The 20,894-nt window shown below is 39.0% G+C and overlaps 1 protein-coding gene across 6 annotated transcripts in view; it reads right to left on the bottom strand.

The window, feature by feature from the left end:
* The window catches only part of THRA (thyroid hormone receptor alpha), a 672,980-nt gene that overhangs the window by 33,296 nt on the left and 618,790 nt on the right, over positions 1-20,894 (bottom strand). For all 6 annotated transcript variants that reach the window (XM_053698205.1, XM_053698250.1, XM_053698223.1 and 3 more), the window contains one exon: positions 13,104-13,309. In XM_053698205.1, the coding sequence (XP_053554180.1) occupies positions 13,104-13,309 (206 nt within the window). The remainder of the gene's footprint in view (positions 1-13,103; positions 13,310-20,894) is intronic.

The following is a 20,894-nucleotide window of genomic DNA, read 5'->3' as shown; positions in this document are numbered from 1 at the left end:
GAACCATTATCAGAATCAGAATGATGATGTTCATTTAAAAATTCATCTGAAAAATGAGAAGTTTTAAAAGACTTTTTACGTTTACTAGAAGGAGGAATAACAGACATAGCCTTCTTAATGGATTTAGAAACAAAATCTCTTATGTTATCAGGAACACTCTGAGTATTAGATGTTGACAGAACAGCAACAGGTAATGTAACAGTACTAAAGGAAATATTATCTGCATTAACAAGCTTGTCATGACAAAACAGTACAAACAACAGCTGGAGGAACAGATACCATAAGTTTATAGCAGATACACTTAGCTTTGGTAGCTCCAGCCCCAGGCAGCGATTTTCCAGAAGTATCTTCTGACTCAGTTTCAACGTGGGACATCTTGCAATATGTAATAGAAAAAACAACATATAAAGCAAAATTGATCAAATTCCTTAAATGACAGTTTCAGGAATGGGAAAAAAATGCCAGTGAACAAGCTTCTAGCAACCAGAAGCAATAAAAAATGAGACTTAAATAATGTGGAGACAATAGTGACGCCGACACTTTTGGCGCAAAAGAACGTCAAAAATGACGCAACTTCCGGCGACACGTATGACGCCGGAAAAAGAAAAAAAAAATTTGCGCCAAAAAAGTCAGCGCCAAGAATGACGCAATAAAATGAAGCATTTTCAGCCCCCGCGAGCCTAACAGCCCACAGGGAAAAAGTCAAATTTTTAAGGTAAGAAAAAAATGATTTATTCATATGCATTATCCCAAATATGAAACTGACTGTCTGAAATAAGGAATGTTGAAAATCCTGAGTCAAGGCAAATAAATGTTTGAATACATATATTTAGAACTTTATAAAAAAGTGCCCAACCATAGCTTAGAGTGTCACAGAAAATAAGATTTACTTACCCCAGGACACTCATCTACATGTTGTAGAAAGCCAAACCAGTACTGAAACGAAAATCAGCAGAGGTAATGGTATATAAATAAGAGTATATCGTCGATCTGAAAAGGGAGGTAAGAGATGAATCTCTACGTCCGATAACAGAGAACCTATGAAATAGACCCCGTAGAAGGAGATCATTGAATTCAAATAGGCAATACTCTCCTCACATCCCTCTGACATTCACTGCACGCTGAGAGGAAAACCGGGCTCCAACCTGCTGCGGAGCGCATATCAACGTAGAATCTAGCACAAACTTACTTCACCACCTCCATAGGAGGCAAAGTTTGTAAAAACTGATTTGTGGGTGTGGTGAGGGGTGTATTTATAGGCATTTTGAGGTTTGGGAAACTTTGCCCCTCCTGGTAGGAATGTATATCCCATACGTCACTAGCTCATGGACTCTTGCTAATTACATGAAAGAAACAGAGCAATCACGCTTTCTCTGAAATGCAGGCATTTTGGATAAAATATTTGCTATGGAGTTATCCATTACTGCTGTCAATTGTTGCATAGTAACAAGCATTGGCGCGCTAGAAGTACTAGGGGTCTCCTGCGTGGGCAAAACTGGTGTAGACACAGAAGGAGATGATGTAGAACTATGTCTACTCCCTTCATCTGATGAATCATCTTGGGCAACTTTACTATCTGTGGCAGTACTGTCCTTACTTTGTTTGGACGCTATGGCACAATTATCACACATATTTGAAGGGGGAGACACTTTGGCTTCCATACACACAGAACATAGTCTATCTGAAGGCACAGACATGTTAAACAGGCTTAAACTTGTCAATAAAGTACAAAAACCGTTTTAAAACAAAACCGTAACTGTCTCTTTAAATTTTAAACAGGGCACACTTTATTACTGAATATGTGAAAAACTATGAAGGAATTGTTCAAATTTAACCAAATTTTCACCACAGTGTCTTAAAGCATTCAAAGCATTACACCCCAAATTTCAGGCTGTTAACACTTAAAATGTGGAAACCGGAGCCTTTAACAGTTTTAACCCCCTTACAGTCCCAGCCCCAGCCTTTGCTGCGACTTCACCAAACCCAGGGGAGTATACGATACCAAATGAAGCCTTCTAGGAACCTTTTCAACTAATTCCAGACCCACACACATGCAGCTGCATGTATTGCTCTCAAAAGTAACTGCGCAGTAATGGCGCGAAAATGAGGCTCTGCCTACTACAGAGAAGGCCCTTCCTGACTGAGAAGGTGTCTAAACCAGTGCCTGACGTAAAAAAACGTTCCCCAAAGTTATAAAGTGTGAATTTGAACATCAAACTGTATAAAATGCCTAAATAAAGCAATCGATCTAGCCCATAAAAGTGTCTACCAGTTTTATAGCCCATATTAAGCCCTTTATTCTGTTTGAGACTAAGAAAATGGCTTACCGATCCCCATGAGGGGAAAAATGACAGCCTTCCAGCATTACACAGTCTTGTTAGAAATATGGCTAGTCATACCTTAAGTAGAAAAGTCTGCCAACTGCTCCCCCCAACTGAAGTTATCTCATCTCAACAGTCCTGTGTGGGAACAGCAATCGATTTTAGTTACTGCTGCTAAAATCATACTCCTCTCACAAACAGAACTCTTCATCTTTTTCTGTTTCAGAGCAAATAGTACATACCAGCACTATTTTAAAATAACAAACTCTTGATAGTAGAATAAAAACTACAACTAAACACCACATACTCTTCACCATCTCCGTGGAGATGCTACTTGTTCAGAGCGGCAAAGAGAATGACTGGGGGGGCGGAGCCTGGGAGGGACTATATGGACAGCTTTTGCTGTGCTCTTTGCCATTTCCTGTTGGGGAGGAGAATATTCCCACAAGTTATGGATGACGCCGTGGACCGGACACACCAATGTTGGAGAAATATTATATAAATCAATCGATTTAGCCCACAAAAGTGTCAACCAGTATAGAGCCCATTTATAAGCCTTCATTCTGTTATGAGTCTAAGAAAATGGCTTACCGATCCCATAAGGGAAAATGACAGTCTTCTAGCATTACTATGTCTTGTTAGAAAAGAGACTAGTCATACCTGGAGCAGAAAAGTCTGCAAACTGTTCCCCCCAACTGAAGTTCTCTGGTTTCAACAGTCCTGCGTGGGAACAGCAATGGATTTTAGTTACTGTTGCTAAAATCATACTCCTCTTTTAACAGAACTCTTCATCACTTTCTGTTGTAGAGTAAATAGTACAAACCGGCACTATTTTAAAATAACAAACTCTTGATAGAAGAAATAAAACTACAACTAACACCACATACTCTTTACCATCCCCGTGGAGATGCTACTTGTTCAGAGCGGCAAAGAGAATGACTGGGGGGCGGAGCCAGAGGGGGAGCTATATGGGCAGCTTTTGCTGTGCTCTCTTTGCCATTTCCTGTTAGGGAAGAGAATATTCCCACAAGTAAGGATGAAGCCGTGGACCGGACACACCAATGTAGGAGAAAGGAGTAACGGTATGCGGGGCAACCGCCTGTGTAGGAACAGAAGATGTTAGGGAACATACCTCACGGAATGCAGAATTCTCAGAGGTGGATGGCTCAGTGGTCTCAAACGTTCCAACATGAGAAGATGAGAACACTCTATTGCGGCATACGGAACATAATTGAGAGGACTGGGTAACCCGGGTGTCCTCACAATATACACAGGTATCAAAATCTGAATTAGAGAAAACCCCCTCTAACATTTAAGAGTCCTCTATAACTCGACTAAGTAGATTATGGTAAAATAACAACTGGGACCTTACACATCCAATGGCTGGGGCACTCACCACCTCCTATGACCCAGACAGGTAGAGAAAATGGATCCTCTCCTCAGTCGCATGGTCAGGAATACAGAAATGGGAAACAAAAACATGACCGTACCCGGTCACGTGGTGCAATGTGCAGGATTCACTCCCGCTAAGAAAAGCGCGCCAGTCCATAAAACTGCACAGCTCGAAAATAACTTGTACGTTCCGTAAAAGCCTATGAGCCCCAAACGTCACACATAAGCAGTCAAAATCACATAACAAACATGATTACAGCCCCCACTGTTCAATAATCCCCCTCTGGAGACATTAACCCTTGATTCCATAAAGATAAAGGAGTCCCACTGAGACCCTGTCTTCTAACGTTACAAGCATGTAAAATTGAAAAGATCTTACCAGAATCTATGGCGTGGAGCAGCAACACGGTCCTTCAAGTGTGACAGTTGGTAGCAGCACTTCTGACATGGACTTGAGTGCAGAAAAGCAGCCAGCGAAACTCGTCAACGCTGATTGCTTATGGAGCTGTTAATATGAGTCGGTATGGTTTTGCAGAAAGACTCTCCCTGCATCTCTGGACTCTAACTTTTATCAATGCTCTCACTGAGAGGCTGACAAGACTACTTAAAACTCCAGTCCCATCTCGAAGAGTACCACCCTCCATAAGGAACTACTCCGTAATCTTCTGACACTTCCAACCTCCTGTGACGAAAGGCAAATAATGACTGGGGGATGAGGGAAGTGGGGGAGGTATTTAAGCCTTTGGCTTGGGCGTCTTTGCCTCCTCCTGGTGGCCAGGTTGTGTATTCCCAAAAGTAATGAATGCAGCTATGGACTCTCTCTGTATTTAGAAGGAAATCAAGTTTGGCAGTTCGTGTTTTAAAATTATAATCATATATGCTACAAAGATTCAAGAAGGAAAGGTGAAAGGCTCTAGTTTTTTTTTATTAGTTCGTTTAATCATATGAAGACCTTTAATTTTGTAAAATAACACATTTGATGTTTTCTTACCCATCCGCAGACATCTTATCATAGAGATGCTTATTCAAACAAATTTAATTTATTATTTCAAATCACTAATGTGGTAGGAATAGCTCAACAGCTTTACTATATAAAAGGACTTACTGCTGCTCATTTCTAAATCCACCAGAGGGAGCTGGTTACCCAGGCAGAATGAACTAGAGGGGGAGCCGCATGTCTCTTCCACGTGACATGTAGAGGAGGGAGAAAGGAGGGGGAGGGAGCGGGTAGCTGTTCCCAGCTGCTTCTATCTCTCCCTGAAAAAATGCACATGCCTGTATCACCCAGTTGATTTTGCTGGTCTTAGAAGTAGAAGACATCGATCATGAAGCCACATTATAGGTTGTTGTCATAAGCTCTAAATGTTAGTCTGTAATTTCTGAATACCAATGATTCAGTGTTTATGTTACAAAATGTTCTATACATAAAAAAATACAATTTATTTATTAGAGTTGCCAGAAAGAAACAATACAATACCAGAATGCATTTATGCACACACAGGCAGATACCAAGTGGCTCTTATAAAGACAAGAATCAGAATACTTAAAGGGCCATGATACCCAAATGTTGAAACACTTGAAAGTGAAAGCTATCACCTGAACAACTCTATGTAGAAAAAAAGTATTTTACCTCAGAAATTCCTCAGTAGCCAAATCCCATTGTAAAAGACATTTAAGCAGGAAATCAGTATGCCTGTCCCGGGACTGCTAAGGGAGTGAGCTTTCGTGCACTCACATGTTATTTCCCTATTCAGTTTAAGGAAGTTTACTATGAAATCTCATGAGAGTTAAGTGAAATCTCATGAGATCATAGTAAAAGAGTTCATGACCTCAGCACTGTTGATGCTGATTGGCTGCTGTTCATTTCTTCATTTTTTTTTTTACCTGCAGCTGGGCAGCAGCTGAATTATAACTTTTTACACAGAACTTCCTCTGCTGAGCTGAGGAGATTGTGAGGTACAATATCTTCTTTATTTTACATAGAGATGCTCAGGTGATATTTTCTTGTCAGCTTTTTACAGTTATACTGCATCAGTTTCAAGTGATTTAGCATATGAGTATTATGTCCCTTTAAATACACAAATTAATGGGTATCCAAAATGCATTACATACTAATAGCATAAGAGATGGATACCAGCATCAAACACATCACAATGTTTGATAAAATAATGATAGGACTGCGGTACACACAAAAGTATCTGACACAAAGGAACTACTCCACTATGTATTAAAGGGACAGTCTAGGCCAAAATAAACTTTCATGAATCAGATAGAGCATGTAATTTTAAACAATTTTCCAATTTATTTTTATCACCAATTTTGCTTTGCTCTCTTGGTATTCTTAGTTGAAAGCTTAACCTAGGAGGTTCATATGCTAATTTCTTAGACCTTGAAGACCACCTCTTTTCAGATTGCATTTTAACAGTTTTTCACTACTAGAGGGTGTTAGTTCACATATTTCATATAGATAACACTGTGCTCGTGCACGTGAAGTTATCTGGGAGCAGGCACTGATTGGCTAGGCTGCAAGTCTGTCAAAAGAATTTTAAAAAGGGGCAGTTTGCAGAGGCTTAGATACAAGATAATCACAGAGGTTAAAAGTATATTTTTATAACTGTGTTGGTTATGCAAAACTGGGGAATGGGTAATAAAGGGATTATCTATCTTTTAAAACAATAAAAATTCTGGTGTAGACTGTCCCTTTAAATATAGAGAAAAGCCTATTTTATTACTTGCCACTGCAATGTCTTACAAATAGGTACCAAAATACATTATGCACAGAGTAGTAAAGCCAGACTGACAAGTGCAGCATGTCTCAGTATGAAAAAAAAATACCATGCTGTCACCAGAAAGGTACCATAATGCACTTCTGCCCAGGTGTTATAGCCTTTTAGTGCACACTGATAGATGGTTGTAACAGGGCACTGTTAAGTAACGCACGTACCAAAATGCCTAGATTGTAAAAGGTGTCATAAGCCCCATCTGCACATTTAAAGGCTGCCAGGAAGCAACAGTTCAGCAGATGGTATTGAAATGCACGGTTACACACTAAGGCCCCTATTTATCAAAGGTCTTGTGGACCTGATCTGACAGTGCGGATCAGGTCCGCAAGACCTCGCTAAATGCGGAGAGCAATACGCTCTCCGCATTTAACATTACACCAGCAGCTCACAAGAGCTGCTGGTGCAATGCCGCCCCCTGCTGACTCGCGGCCAATCGGCCGCCAGCAGGGAGGTGTCAATCCACCCGATCGTACTCTATCGGGTTGATTTCCGGCGATTCCTTTCCGCCTGCTCAGAGCAGGCGGACATGGTTATGGAGCTGCGGTCTTTAGACCACTGCTTCATAACGTGTTTCTGGCGAGTCTGAAGACTCGCCAGAAACACGGCCCTTCAAGCTTCGTACGGAGCTTGATAAATATGGGCCTAAGAATACAAACTGACATATGCAGTGCTCTTAAAAAGAGATATGCTAGTATGCACTGCTGATCACAGCAAGCACAGCATGAAGGGCAGGAAAACATATAGGGAAAAGCAAACACACAGAACAGTACTAGTGCACTAAAAGATACTAAAACTGCCGCACACACTGAAATTCTTTTTCTGCATGCAATCTAAATCACTTAAAGGGACAGTCTATATTTTAGTCATCTTTAAAGTCTTATCTTAGATTAAACTGCAAATAGCCTCCTGCACCAGGAACATTAAAACAGAAATAGAACCTTTTTTATATTTACCTATCAAAACTATACATATTTTTTTAGTAGACAACCCAAAGTATGGATCTAGGCCCATTTTGGTATATTTCATGCCACCATTTCACCGCCAAATGTGGTAAAAAAAAAAAAAAAAATCATTAGCTTTTTCACAATTTTAGGTTTCTCACAAATTATTTACAAACAGCTTGTGCAATCATGGCACAAATGGTTGTAAATGCTTCTCTGGGATCTTCTTTGTTCAGAAATAGCAGAAATATATGGCTTTGGCATTTCTTTTTGGTAATTAGAAGGCCGCTAAATGCAGCTGCGCACCACACTTGTATTATGCCCGGCAGTGAAGGGGTTAATTAGGTAGATTGTAGCATTAATTTTAGCTTTAGTGTATAGGTTACCCTCTCGCCTGACACTCCCCCCCCCCCCAATCCCTCTCAAACAGCCCTCCTCCCTTCCTCACCCTACAATGGTCATCCCCATTTTATGTACGGGCAGAAAGCCTGCCAGTACTAAAATAAAAGGCAAGTTTGTTTGTAGTTTCTGTTGGTCAGAGGAAGGGACGCTATCTGTCCCGAAACGTCACTAATAAATTTTGTTTGGATAAGTTATCTAAAGACCAGTGAGTGCTTTTCTCAATTTTGCTGATGAATTTTCCTACATAGCACCCTGGCAGTTGATGGTATTTGGTGAGAGTGCATATACCCCCGCTTGTTCCTGGCTCTATATATATATATATATTATGTAAAGAGAGAACACCAGTGCTAAAACCTAAGTGGTGTATTCAGTATACCACTCCTAGTTCGGGTATGTGATGTATACCTTACAATGTAGATCTATTTGGTATCAAAAGACCCTTACTTAATATATAAAGGGGTGTGTTCTATTACTGGGTAGAACTGTAGGTGTGTCTATGTGATGTAAACAAGGCACAATGAATAGTATTCCAATGTGTTAGCGTGCTGCCTAAGTATTGTCACTGTAACAATTATTCAAAAAAAGAGAGCAGTCAATAATGGTAACAAGGCACTCTGCTAGACTTAGTTTCTCCAATAGGTGAAAACAGTTTATTAAAAGTTTTTTGTATGCTGTAAAAATGGATTTCTTTTGGAAAAAGACTTCTTGTTGTGTGATAATGAAGTAAGTAATTCCTGCTTACCAGCTAAAACCCCAATCTTATGAGGTAAGGTTTTCGCTCTGTCTGGGTAAAGCTAACTGTGTCTTTTAATCCCTGCGTGATGACCTCCGAATTTCCAAGACTGCTTATTATTCACTTGGTATTGAGGGAGCCACACAAATTCAATGGTAATCTTGATGGTAATCTTGGACTCTCTGTTGTTCTTTCAAATGTTGGTGAGAATCTCTATCCTCTCAGGTGGTGAGAATCTCTGTCCCCTCAGATGGTTATCCAAGTTACGCAGGAAAAGAAAAACACATAGCGTAATACTGTATAATATAGGTAAGATTTATTATATACACAAAGTATTGCGCTTACATTATTAAACCTCAATCAAGTATGAGGTAAGATAAAAGCTTTATCCCAATACTGATGATATGGTTAGTGTTTAGACTTTCAATGCCAAAAATGGTGCCGCAAAGAAGTGTGAATTTCTTTGTGAGTACTCAGGTGAGGATTATCCCCCAGTGCCTGCTATGCGAGTTTCTGGGGCCTGTGGGCTGAATATACTATCAGCAGATGTACAGCAGCACTAATTATAACCCCTTGTGTTTCATACACAAATGTTTGGGTATAGCAATGTCCCCAGTGCTCTTATTAGAAAGTTCAAAAGCATGGGTTCAAATAAAAGCAAATATAAAAATAGTAATACTAACGATAGCACTCTTGAAGAGGTAAGTGTGTCTGAAGAAGAAGTCTGTTGTGACTTCGAAATGTGTAAGGATACAGCAAGTGGGCGGACAGGTCATTCTACATTCGGCTAACATCGACACTTTGTATCACACTGCTGAAACATTCTAGCGCTAATATATAAGCGGTAATATATATATTTTTCAATCCGTGTTTTCAGCAGACAGGTGGATACTATACTCGTTTTAACAGACTCTTCAAGAGTGCTATCGTTACTATTACTATTTTTATATTTGCTTTTATTTGAACCCATGCTTTTGAATATTCTAATAAGAGCACTGGGGACATTGTTATACCCAAACACTTGTGTATGAAACACAAGGGGTTATAATTAGTGCTGCTGTACATCTGCTGATAGTATACTCAGCCCATACTCACATAGTAGGCAGTGGGGGATAATCCTCACCTGAGTACTCGCAAAGAAATTCACACTTCTTTGCGGCACCATTTTTGGCATTGAAAGTCTAAACACCAACCATACCATCAGTGTTGGGATAAAGCTTTTATCTTACCTCATACTTGATTGAGGTTTAATAATGTAAGCGCAATACTTTGTGTATATAATAAATCTTACCTATATTAATACAGTATTACGCTATGTGTTTTTCTTTTTCTGCATAACTTGGATAACAATCTGAGAGGACAGAGATTCTCACCAACATTTGAATGAACAACAGAGAGTCCAAGATTACCATTGAATTTGTGTGGCTCACTCAATACCAAGTGAATAACAAGCGGTCTAGGAAATTCGGAGGTCATCATGCAGGGATTAAAAGACACAGTCAGCTTTACCCAGACAGAGCGAAAACCTTACCTCATAAGATTGGGGTTTAAACTGGTAAGCAGGAATTACTTACTTCATGATCACACAACAAGAAGTCTTTTTCCAAAAGAAATCCATTTTTACAGCATACAAAAAACCTGTTCATAAACTGTTTTCACCTATTGGAGAAACTAAGTCTAGCAGAGCGCCTTGTTACCATTATTGACTGCTCTTTTTTTTTTTAATATATATATATATATATATATATATATATATAATTTCTGCAGGCTTTTTTTTTTATATTTATATTTTCTGCAGTGTAGGATACCTCCTTAACCCACAACCTCCCTGATCCCCCCCCCAAACAGCTCCCTAACCCTCCCCCCTTTACCTATTAGCCGCCATCTTAGGTACTGGTAGCTGTCTGCCAGTAGCCAGTTTGCTCTCATTTTTATTTATTTCACCAAATAAATTTCTTTTGCTGTAGTGTAGCTGCCCCCCCCCTCATTACCATACCCCACTTTCCACTATATCAACCCCCTCTCCCTGCTTCCCCCTCCTCCTCCCTCCCCACCACTCACTGTGGCTCTACGCTTTTTTTGTCAGTAGTGTAGCTTAATAAAAGGTAAGACTTTAAGATGACTATGATGTAGACTGTCCCTTTAAAAGGAGATTATAGTCCCAATCATAATCCATTTGCCCACATTTATTATGAGATACTTTTAGAATACACATGAATTGTTTATATTGTCTAGTTTCAAAATATCCTTTTCTGTGCCATCCCATGATTACCTGGTCTGGATGCAAATCAGACACACACAGTGAAATCATCTTGCTGGTGTGCACTTAAGGCATTCTCTCAAGATTAATAGGACACCAAACTATTTTTTATACAAATGCATAGTATAAAGATCATCAATTAATCACTGCAAAAGAATTACATACAAAACATTTTTGTTAGCAAAATTTGCTTTGTTTTGCAGTGATTTACATGTTTTTGTATATTGTATAATCTGCTGTAACCCGCAATACCAGATATCAGGGAGTTACTACACTGGCCAATCAATTACAGCAGGGTTAGACTTCTAAAGTCTGGAAATGGAAAATTAAAATACATTTTTAGAATTAAAACTACATGTTATATATTACTATACAATTGCATATTTTACTGAACTTCCCTGTTCCAGCTTGTCTTTATTTAAATAATTTGAGAAAACAAGCCCATTTCCTCTGTTGCCCAATAATTACCATTTAAGTGACAGTGTACTTTAAAATTAGTTTCCCCTTAATGTATTTGCAGTGACTTCTTATACCAGCAGCAGAGTATAAAATGTATACAAAATTGCTGTTAGGCATGTTATATAAAATAGCTGTTTTTGTTCTTTTACACAACAACCCATTCAAATAGGCTGAGCTTGAAGACAAATCAGAACTCATTTTTATCACTTTCTATACACACATTGTATCTGTCTGTATAACAAAGTCCAATACTGATCATAGAGAACAGCTGAAAATTAAAATTGTATTACTTATCTTCCCTTCCTCCCACCTGGGAGTGTAATTTCTTACACTGATTTGTTTACATAGCTTTTCTACAGCAAATACTTAAAGGGCCATTAAATATAGTAGAATTGCCTAATTAACAAGTACATAATAAAATGACAATACTATAGAACTTATTTTGATATTCAGATTGTTAGTAGAATTTTTTTCTAAACATTTCAAATATTGCCTTTCTTTCCCTGTCCATTGAATAATTTGACAGCTATAATTCAATTATAGACTCATATACACTTAATTCTTCCACATGCTCAGTAAGAGCTGATGCCAAAAAAGGGTACATATAAAAAGACTGGGCACACATTGATATGTAAGTAAACATTTTTAAAATTGCATGCTCTTTCTGTGTTTGGGGTATGGAGACCCATATTTACAGGTGTAATAATGTATTTTATGCACAGCCAAGTAACAGGAGGGACCTGCTGCACAGGATAACAGTTACTAGAATACACTGCTTCACAAGCAGAGTGTGGTGGGTACCAGAGTGCACGGCTGTAGATCACGTAAACAAGATGTTGGCAACAGTACCACTGCACTAAAAGGTACCAAAACGAAGAAATACAACACAATGAAGAATAAAAAAACAGGAAGCAATGTTGCAAGTAACTTGCAGAATAAATCTACACAATGCCAAAATGCATGTGTGTAATAACCAAAATATATTGCTGAGAAAAACTAGTACCAGTTTGCAGAAGACCCAATGCAGTCACACGGTTAACAACATTTTCTTGTGTAGTGATACCAAATACTATGTTGCAGAGAGAGATACCAACATCTCCTGATGCACAAATGCAAGTAGCAGGTAGCAGAGTGCACTTCTGCATAAAAACACATCTCCCATAATGCACTAGTTCTGCAGTGTCACGGTGACAGCTGTTTGCTGACCTTCATCACCCCAGTCTCCTCACACGCACTCTGCTGCAGCCCCTACTCTGTTACTGGGAGGGTCGGAGTGTGAGTGGGGGGCAACAGATGCTGCTTGCTCTCTATGGGAGGTCACAGCCTCCCCATCTGTGCAGGATGTTTGCTTAAGGAAATCACAGAGATTGGTTATGTTCTACCAAACACAAGAGAAAGTTCTTCTTCTCTATAGTATTATATAGAGGACAGTAAATATGACCATTGGGACATATGGTTACATTTTTAATGTTAACAAAAACTGCTTATTATCTTTGCACAATTAACCAAGCTGTTTCTATAGTTTCACAAATAATCCATACATCAATTCCCTAACATGGCTTACATGCCCTACATGAACTTTTATACAACTATATATTCTGTTTCCTTCTGTAGTTATATAGAACATAACTCATATTGCTCATATCATTACCTAACTCAATATTACCACCAATTAGTCCATACAACCATATACTTATTACGCATCTTACTATCCTTCCTAATAGCCTTTACTGATTGTAATGTTCTGCACAACCTTTAATTATAAAGGCTTCTAACGCTCCATATGACCCCTGTATTTCCCATTAGTCTTACCAGAAACTTCCTGCGCTGTTTCCAGTGGCTGCCCTGTGCATTAGTGCTTCTGTGAGCTTCTGTCACTATTCTGATCAGTTCCCACTCCTCACTGCTGGGCTCTGGACGCTGCTGCAAGGTCTTGATCATCTCCTCCTTCTGCCTCCGCCTCCTGTTCTCTTCAATGAGCTTCCGTTTTGCTACCCGCTTCGAATCATCCAGGACAACTGAGAATTAGCAGATAGAAAGAATTACAGATGAATAAAAAATGAGAGTAAACTAGATTCTCAATAAATCTCCCCCCCCCACTCTCTAAGACAGCATATTACTGTTAGTCTTATATGCTGGGTATGAAGGCCTTGAAATGTAACCAAACTTTAAAATCTATCCTTCAAAAATATGACTTCCCGGCATGCTCCAGGCTAGCAGACAGCCAAGGAGAAGAATAGAAGGGAAGAATCACTGGACCACAGCAAGTATGGCAGGGTACACCTGCATGTCACACATGAATAAACAAAACAGGGTGCGTTCAACATCATTAAGACCAATTTCTCAAAAATAGGTCTACATTGAATTCATTTTGCATTATTCATGAAACCACATAAGCTGCTGGGTAACAATAGCAAACATTACCCACATAGAAGTGTTACAGAAAACTACACTTGTAACATGAAATTACACTTCATATAAATGTGTTATTTCTTATAAAAAAGGAATAAACATATTACACTGAGGACCAATGGTCATGCTCATTTCTACTTGATCATTTCTAGTTCAGGGCAAAAAACAAACTCTCAGTAGGATGAAGAGGACTTATAAGACCGGTCAACATTACATCTGTGAGGACCATGACAAATAACATAGTTCCTGTCTTCTGGAATTGGTGGTCCTGGAGAACAATTTTTTTATGAATAACAATATGACAGTATTGGCCCTTCAGATCATTTTTACCTTGTTAAATATAATGTCCAATCCTTTGCCAATAACACAATCCCATCCCCGTCCCTATTACTGGCAAGCAGAAATGGCAAGCCTGAACTGTACAGAAGCAGACTTGTTTTAAAGCGGAAGTTCTTTGTGTACTCTTTCAAACTTAAGATTAGATAGAAGGCCATTAAAGGGACCATATACTGTAAAATTATTTTTCTCTTATTGTGTTTTGAATGACTTGTTATATCAGCCGCAGGAGTATAAAATGTATGAAAAATTGCTTCTCCAAATTATTTTTTTGCATATGAAATATCAGGGTTTGTTGCGACCCCTTAAAATAAGTCGAGACTGCAGGGAAATTCAATATCCATATTTTATCATTTTCTGTACACACGTTTTCTTATCTTGTTTATGTCTGTGTACCAAAGCTCAATACTGAGAGAGAACAATTGAACTTAAAATGTTATTCCTTTTCTTTCCCCCCCACTGGGAGTGTAATTTCTTCTGCTGGCTAAGTTTACAGCTTTTCTACAGCCCATACTCAAGTACAGAATCTTTCAGTATAGGATAGGATAACACAGGCAAAATCAGCTATTTCAAATGCCGAAATAGAGGTAAAGGAGCTATTTGTAAACAATTTAATACACTCAAGCTGGTAAAATAAATCATTGGGAACAAATTAAAAGGGAGACAAATATAGGGTACAGTGTCCCTTTAAGACTTAGAGGGCTTGCATAGTGTTAAACTAATGGACAAAGTGGATTCATTTGAATTTATTGTAAAAAATAAGGAAAAATCTTTTAGCATACCTTCATTAAAGGCCCAATAATCAGAAACTCTCCAGCAACGAGAAAAATCACACAAAAAAACAAAATGTATGCTTATCTGATAAATTAATTTCATTTATGAAGGTAAGAGTGTACAAGATCGTCACATGTGGGATTATTCTCCCTGTCCACCAGGAGGAGGCAAAACACTCCTACATACCAGAGCTTTGAACCCTCCCATTCTCCAAGAATCCATCAGTTATACATATGGCTATGAAGATGGAAGGAAATTAAAAAGAAGGAAAGTCAAGCAGGGCAAAATAAGTGCAAAACAAGTTACATTCAGCTAGATTACGGGTTTTCAGTGCTATAGGGAAATTAACGACGGACACAAAAGCGGCGTTATTTCACCTCCCTATAGCGCTTCTATTACAGGTTTGCAAAAAGCAGGCTTGTGCGGGCGATATGTTGGCATTGAGCTCCATACCGCACCCAAATACAAGCGCTGCTTTGACGTGCTCGTGCACGATTTCCCCATAGACGTCAATGGGGAGAGCCGGCAAAAAAGAAGCCTAACACCTGCGATCGCAGGAACAAAAGCTCCGTAACGCAGCACCATTGATGTCTATGGGGAAAGAAAAAGTTAAGTTTAAACCTAACAACCTAACGTAAAAACCATGTCTAAACACCCCTAATCTGCCGCCCCCGACTTAATGTTATTAACCCCTAATCTGCCGCTCCTAATATCGCCACCACCTACATAATGTTATTAACCCCTAATCTGCCGCCCTTAACATCCCCGCCAGTTAAAAACTATTAACCCCGAATCTTCCGCTCCCGATATCGCCCCCACTTATATACAGTTATTAACCCCTAATCTGCCGCCCTTAATATCACCGCCACCTACATTACAGTTATTAACCCCTAATCTGCCACTCCCGATATCGCCGCCACCTACATACAGTTATTCACACCTAATCTGCCGCCCTTAACATCGCTGCCACCTACATTAGTTATTAACCCCTAATCTGCCGCCCCCCAATGTCGCTGCCACTATACTAAAGTTATTAACTCCTAAACCTCTAGCCTCCAACATCACTAACACTAAATATATTAACCCCTAAACCTAACCCTAACGTAACCCTAAGCCTAAATCTAACCCTAAAACTCCCTAACTTAAATATAATTAAAATAAAGCTAAATAAACCTTACAATTATTATTATTTTAACTAGGTAGACTAGTTAGTAAATAGTTATTAACTATTTACTATCTACCTAGTTAAAATAAATACAAATTTACCTGTAAAATAAAACCTAACCTGCCTTACACTAAAAACTAACATTACAATAAAATAAAATAAATTAAATTATTAAAATACAATTTTCTAACTTACAAAAAACCCCAAAACACTAAATTACAAAAAATAAAAAACGAAATTATCAAAAATAAAAACAAATTACTCCTAATCTAATAGCTTTAGGAGTAATTCATTTTTATTTTTGATAATTTATTTTTTTATTTTTTGTAATTTAGTGTTTATTTTTTTTGTAAGTTAGAAAATTGTATTTTAATAATTTATTTTATTGTAATGTTATTTTTTTAGTGTAAGGCAGGTTAGGTTTTATTTTACAGGTAACTTTGTATTTATTTTAACTAGGTAGTTATTTAATAGTTAATAACTATTTACTAACTAGTCTACCTAGATAAAATAAATACAAACTTAGCTGTTAAATAAAAATAAAACCTAAGATAGCTACAATATAACTATTAGTTATTTTGTAGCTAGCTTAGTTTTTTTTTTACAGGTAACAATGTATTTTGTTTTAAATATGTATTACTTGGGTAATAATTGTAAGGTCTATTTTAATCATATTTAAGTTAGGGGATGTTAGGGTTTACGTTAGGAGTTAATATATTTATCTAGAGTTAGTGATGTGGGAGGTCAGAAGGTTTAGGGGTTAATCATTTATTTTAGTATATTTCGTTGTGGGGGTTTGCGGTTTAGTGGTTAATAGGTTTATTATAGCGGCGGTGTGGGCAGACGGCAGATTAGGGGTTAATAATCTTTAAATAGTGTTTGTGATGCAGGAGGGTGGCGGTTTAGGGGTTAATAATTTTTTTTAGTGGCGGCGATGTCAGGAGCGGCAGATTAGGGGTTAATAAATTTATTATAGTGTTTGCTATGCGGGGGGGCCTTGGTTTTAGTGTTAATAGGTAGTTTATGGGTGTTAGTGTACTTTTTAACACTTTAGTTATGAGTTTTATGCTACAGCTTTGTAACGTAAAACTAACTCATAACTACTGACTTTAGATGGCGGTACAGATCTTGTGGTTATAGGGTGTACCGCTCACTTTTTGGCCTCCCAGGCAAACTCGTAATACAGTTAAAAGTGCGGTACTGACGTTGCGTGAAGGCCAAAAAGGTGTGCGGTTCACCTATACCAACAAGACTTATAATAGCGGCGTTAGGGAAAAAGCAGCGTTATGAGGCATAACAATGCTTTTTCACTCATAACGCAAAACTCGTAATGTAGATGATTTTTAGCTGTATAGAAAGAAGGGTATGGCTTGTGGACTCACACCATCATGAAATAAATGAATATATCAGGTAAGCATGTATTTTTTTTGCTGTTATAAGATGTTGAGATTCCATAAGATCATCACATGTGGAATCTTATACCCAAGCAGTGAAGCCCACGAGACCACCATGTTCCAGTGGAACAATACAGTTAAGGTAGGAATGTTACTGATCAGTGGCTTTTGACAGGAAAGAACTGATCAGTAACATTCCTACCTTAGCTGTACTGGCATACAATAAAAATACTAAAATTTGGTAAAAGTGTGAGGAGAGGACCAAGTAGCCACCTTGCAAATTAGGTCTATGGAAGCTTCATGACAAAAAGCCCAAGAAGTAGCTACTGCACTAGTGGAATGAGCAGTAATACATTCATGAGCAAGTCTTTCCCGTGACCAAATATGCCTAGGAAATTAAAGCTTTGAGCCAAGTGACAGCTGTAGCTTTATGTCCCTTACAAGGTCCAAACAAAGAAGAATAAAGTCTAAACTTTTGTGTGGGCTCAGCATAACATTTTAGTGCCCTCACGACATCCAAGTTGTGAAGAAAACGCTCCTTAGAATTTTTAGAAGGCAGAAATAAAGAGGGAACCAAGATTTCTTGGTTGCTAGTATCTGTAAATACTACCTTGGGAAGAAAATAATAGTAGGTTTTAAGGACTGGCTTTTTCTGAAATATCAGGAAAGGAGGTTTACAGAATAAAGCTGAATGTTTGGAAACTCTTCTAGCTGAAGAAATGGCCAATGAAAAAAAAAAAGCTTCCAAGATAAAAGTAGGATGTCCAAATATATATATATGCATAGGTTCAAATGGAGGAGCTTGAAGGTCCCTCAGGACCAGATTAAGATTTCAAGGAGGAGTAACTGAACAAATAACTGGTTTCATTCTGATTAAGGACTGTACAAAGGTCTGGCTATAAGGAATCTTGGCTATTTCCTTGTTTAAGACAGATAAGGCTGAAATCTTACCTTTAAGAGAACTAGCTGATAAATCTTTCACTAGGCCGTCCTGAAGAAATTAAAAAATCCTGGGAATTCTAACGGTATCCCTTGGTTGTACACCAGGATAAAAAAAAGATTTATGCTTACCTGATAAATCTAATTCTTTCCAGATATGGAGAGTCCACAACGTCATCAATTACTAGTGGGAATATCACTCCTGGCCAGCAGGAGGAGGCAAAGAGCACCACAGCAAAGCTGTTAAGTGTCACTCCCCTACCCATAAACCCCAGCCATTCGACCGAAGGGAAATGGAAAAAAGGAATAACACAAAGGTGTAGAGGTGCCTGAGGTTTAGTAAAAAAAAATAATAATCTCCATATCCGGAAAGAAATAGATTTATCATGTAAGCATAAATCTTGTTTTCTTTCCTAAGATATGGAGAGTCCACAACTTCATCAATTACTAGTGGGAACCAATACCCCCAAGCTAGAGGACACAGATGACTAGGGAGGGATAGTAAGACAGGCAGACCTGAACAGAAGGCACCACCGCTTGAAGAACCTTTCTCCCAAAAGAAGCATCGGCTGAGGCAAAAGTATCAAATTTGGAAAATTTGGAAAAAGTATGCAAAGAGGACCAAGTTGCAGCCTTGCAAATCTGTTCCACAGAAGCTTCATTTTTGAAAGCCCAAGAAGAGAAGACAGCCCTCGTGGAATGAGCTGTAATTCTCTCAGGAGACTGCTGTCCATCAGTCTCATAAGCAAAACGAATAATACTTCTCAACCAGAGAGAAAGAGAAGTAGCAGTAACTTTCTGACCCTTATGCTTCCCAAACAAACAGTGCAGAAAACTGGCGAAAATCCTTAGACGTCTGAAGATACAATTTTAAAGCACACACAACATCCAAGTTGTTCAACAAACATTCCTTATTAGAAGGATTAGGACATAGAGAAAAAACAACAATTTCCTGATTAATAGTTCTATCCGAAACCTAACTTAGTACAAAGAACCGCCTTATCAGCATGAAGGATAAGAAAAGGTGAATCACACTGCAAAGCCGAGAGTTCCAAGATTTTCCGAGCAGAAGAGATAGGAATAAGAAACAAAACCTTCCAAGATAGCAACTTAATATCTATGGATTGCAATGGCTCAAACGGAGTCTGCCGCAAAACTTTAAGAACAAGGTTAAGGCTCCAAGGAGGAGCAAGAAACTTAAACGCAGGCCAGATTCTGACCAGGGCCTGACAAAAAAATGTAACATCTGGCACATCCCCCAGATGCTTGTGCAACAAAATAGATAATGTAGAAATCTGACCCTTCAGAGAACTGACTGACAATCCCTTTTCCAAACCTTCCTGGAGAAAAGACAAAATCCTAGGAATCCTGACCCTACTCCAAGAATAGCCCTTGGATTCACACCAATAAAGGTATGTAAACCATACCATATGGAAAATCTTTCTAGAAACAGGCTTGCTAGCCTGAATCATGGTCTCAATGATTTAATCCACGCTTAGACAGAAATGCTAGACTAAAAATCCGAAGGGACCACCAAAGCATCTATCAGGGCGGCCTGCGGATCTATTGGTCTTGAACCGTACCTTGGAAGCTTGACATTCTACGAAACACCATCATATCCAACTGCTCAGGAAATCTGCCTCCCAGTTGTCCACTCTTGGAATGTGGATGGCCCTGCGCCCTTAACGAGTCCCAGACTGCTCCCCAGCCCAGCAGGCTGGCGTCCGTGGTCACAATCAACTAGGAAGATCTCTGGAAGCCAGTATCTTGAGACAGAAGCTCTTGAGAAAACCACCACGGGAGAGAGTCTCTTGTCAACTGATCCTCTGAGACAGATACGCATGGTCCCCGTTCCAACGTCTGAGCATGCATAACTTCAGAGCTCTCAAATGGAATTGAGCAAATGGAATGATGTTCATGGAAGCAACCATCAGACCAATTACCTCCATACATGGAGCCACTGATGGCCGAACAGAAGACTGCAGAGAGCGGTAAGAGGGAAGCATTTCAGATTTTCTGACCTCTGTCAGAAATATTTTCATAGATAGGGAATCTATTATAGTCCCGAAGAAACCTACCATTGTAGCTGGAACAAGGAAACTCTTTTCCAGATTCACTTCTACGTTCACTTGAGAAAGTAGAAAAGGCCACAAGACCTCTGTACAAGATTTTGCTTATTGAAAAGATGGTGCCTGAACCAAAATGTCATCCAGGTAGGTGAATGTCATGAACTTGATGATTCCTGTGTATGGGAACATTGTTGAGACACTTGAAGAATGCCTCTGGTCTGTAGATAAACTTGAGAGGTGGAACCTGCCCCTGGGAGGAAAAGTTATGACTTCTATTTTGTAACCCTGAGGATTCCAAGGATCTGGAACATCTTGTATCCAAGCTTGATAATACAGAGAAAGTCTGCCCCCCCCCACCTGATCCAATCCCGGTTCGGGGGCAAACCATTCATGCTGATTTAGACTCAGATGCTGGTTTCTTTGATTGCTTCCCCTTGTTCCAAGACTGAATGGGTCTCCAAGAAGACTTGGACTGTTCCTGCTCGGAAGAGGAAGACTCCTTGAAGCTATGAAA

Source organism: Bombina bombina, chromosome 1 (assembly GCF_027579735.1).
Source record: "Bombina bombina isolate aBomBom1 chromosome 1, aBomBom1.pri, whole genome shotgun sequence".
In the NCBI taxonomy this organism is placed as follows: domain Eukaryota; kingdom Metazoa; phylum Chordata; class Amphibia; order Anura; family Bombinatoridae; genus Bombina; species Bombina bombina.
Note: the sequence above shows the minus strand (reverse complement) of the source record. Positions and strands in the feature narration are given on the sequence as shown.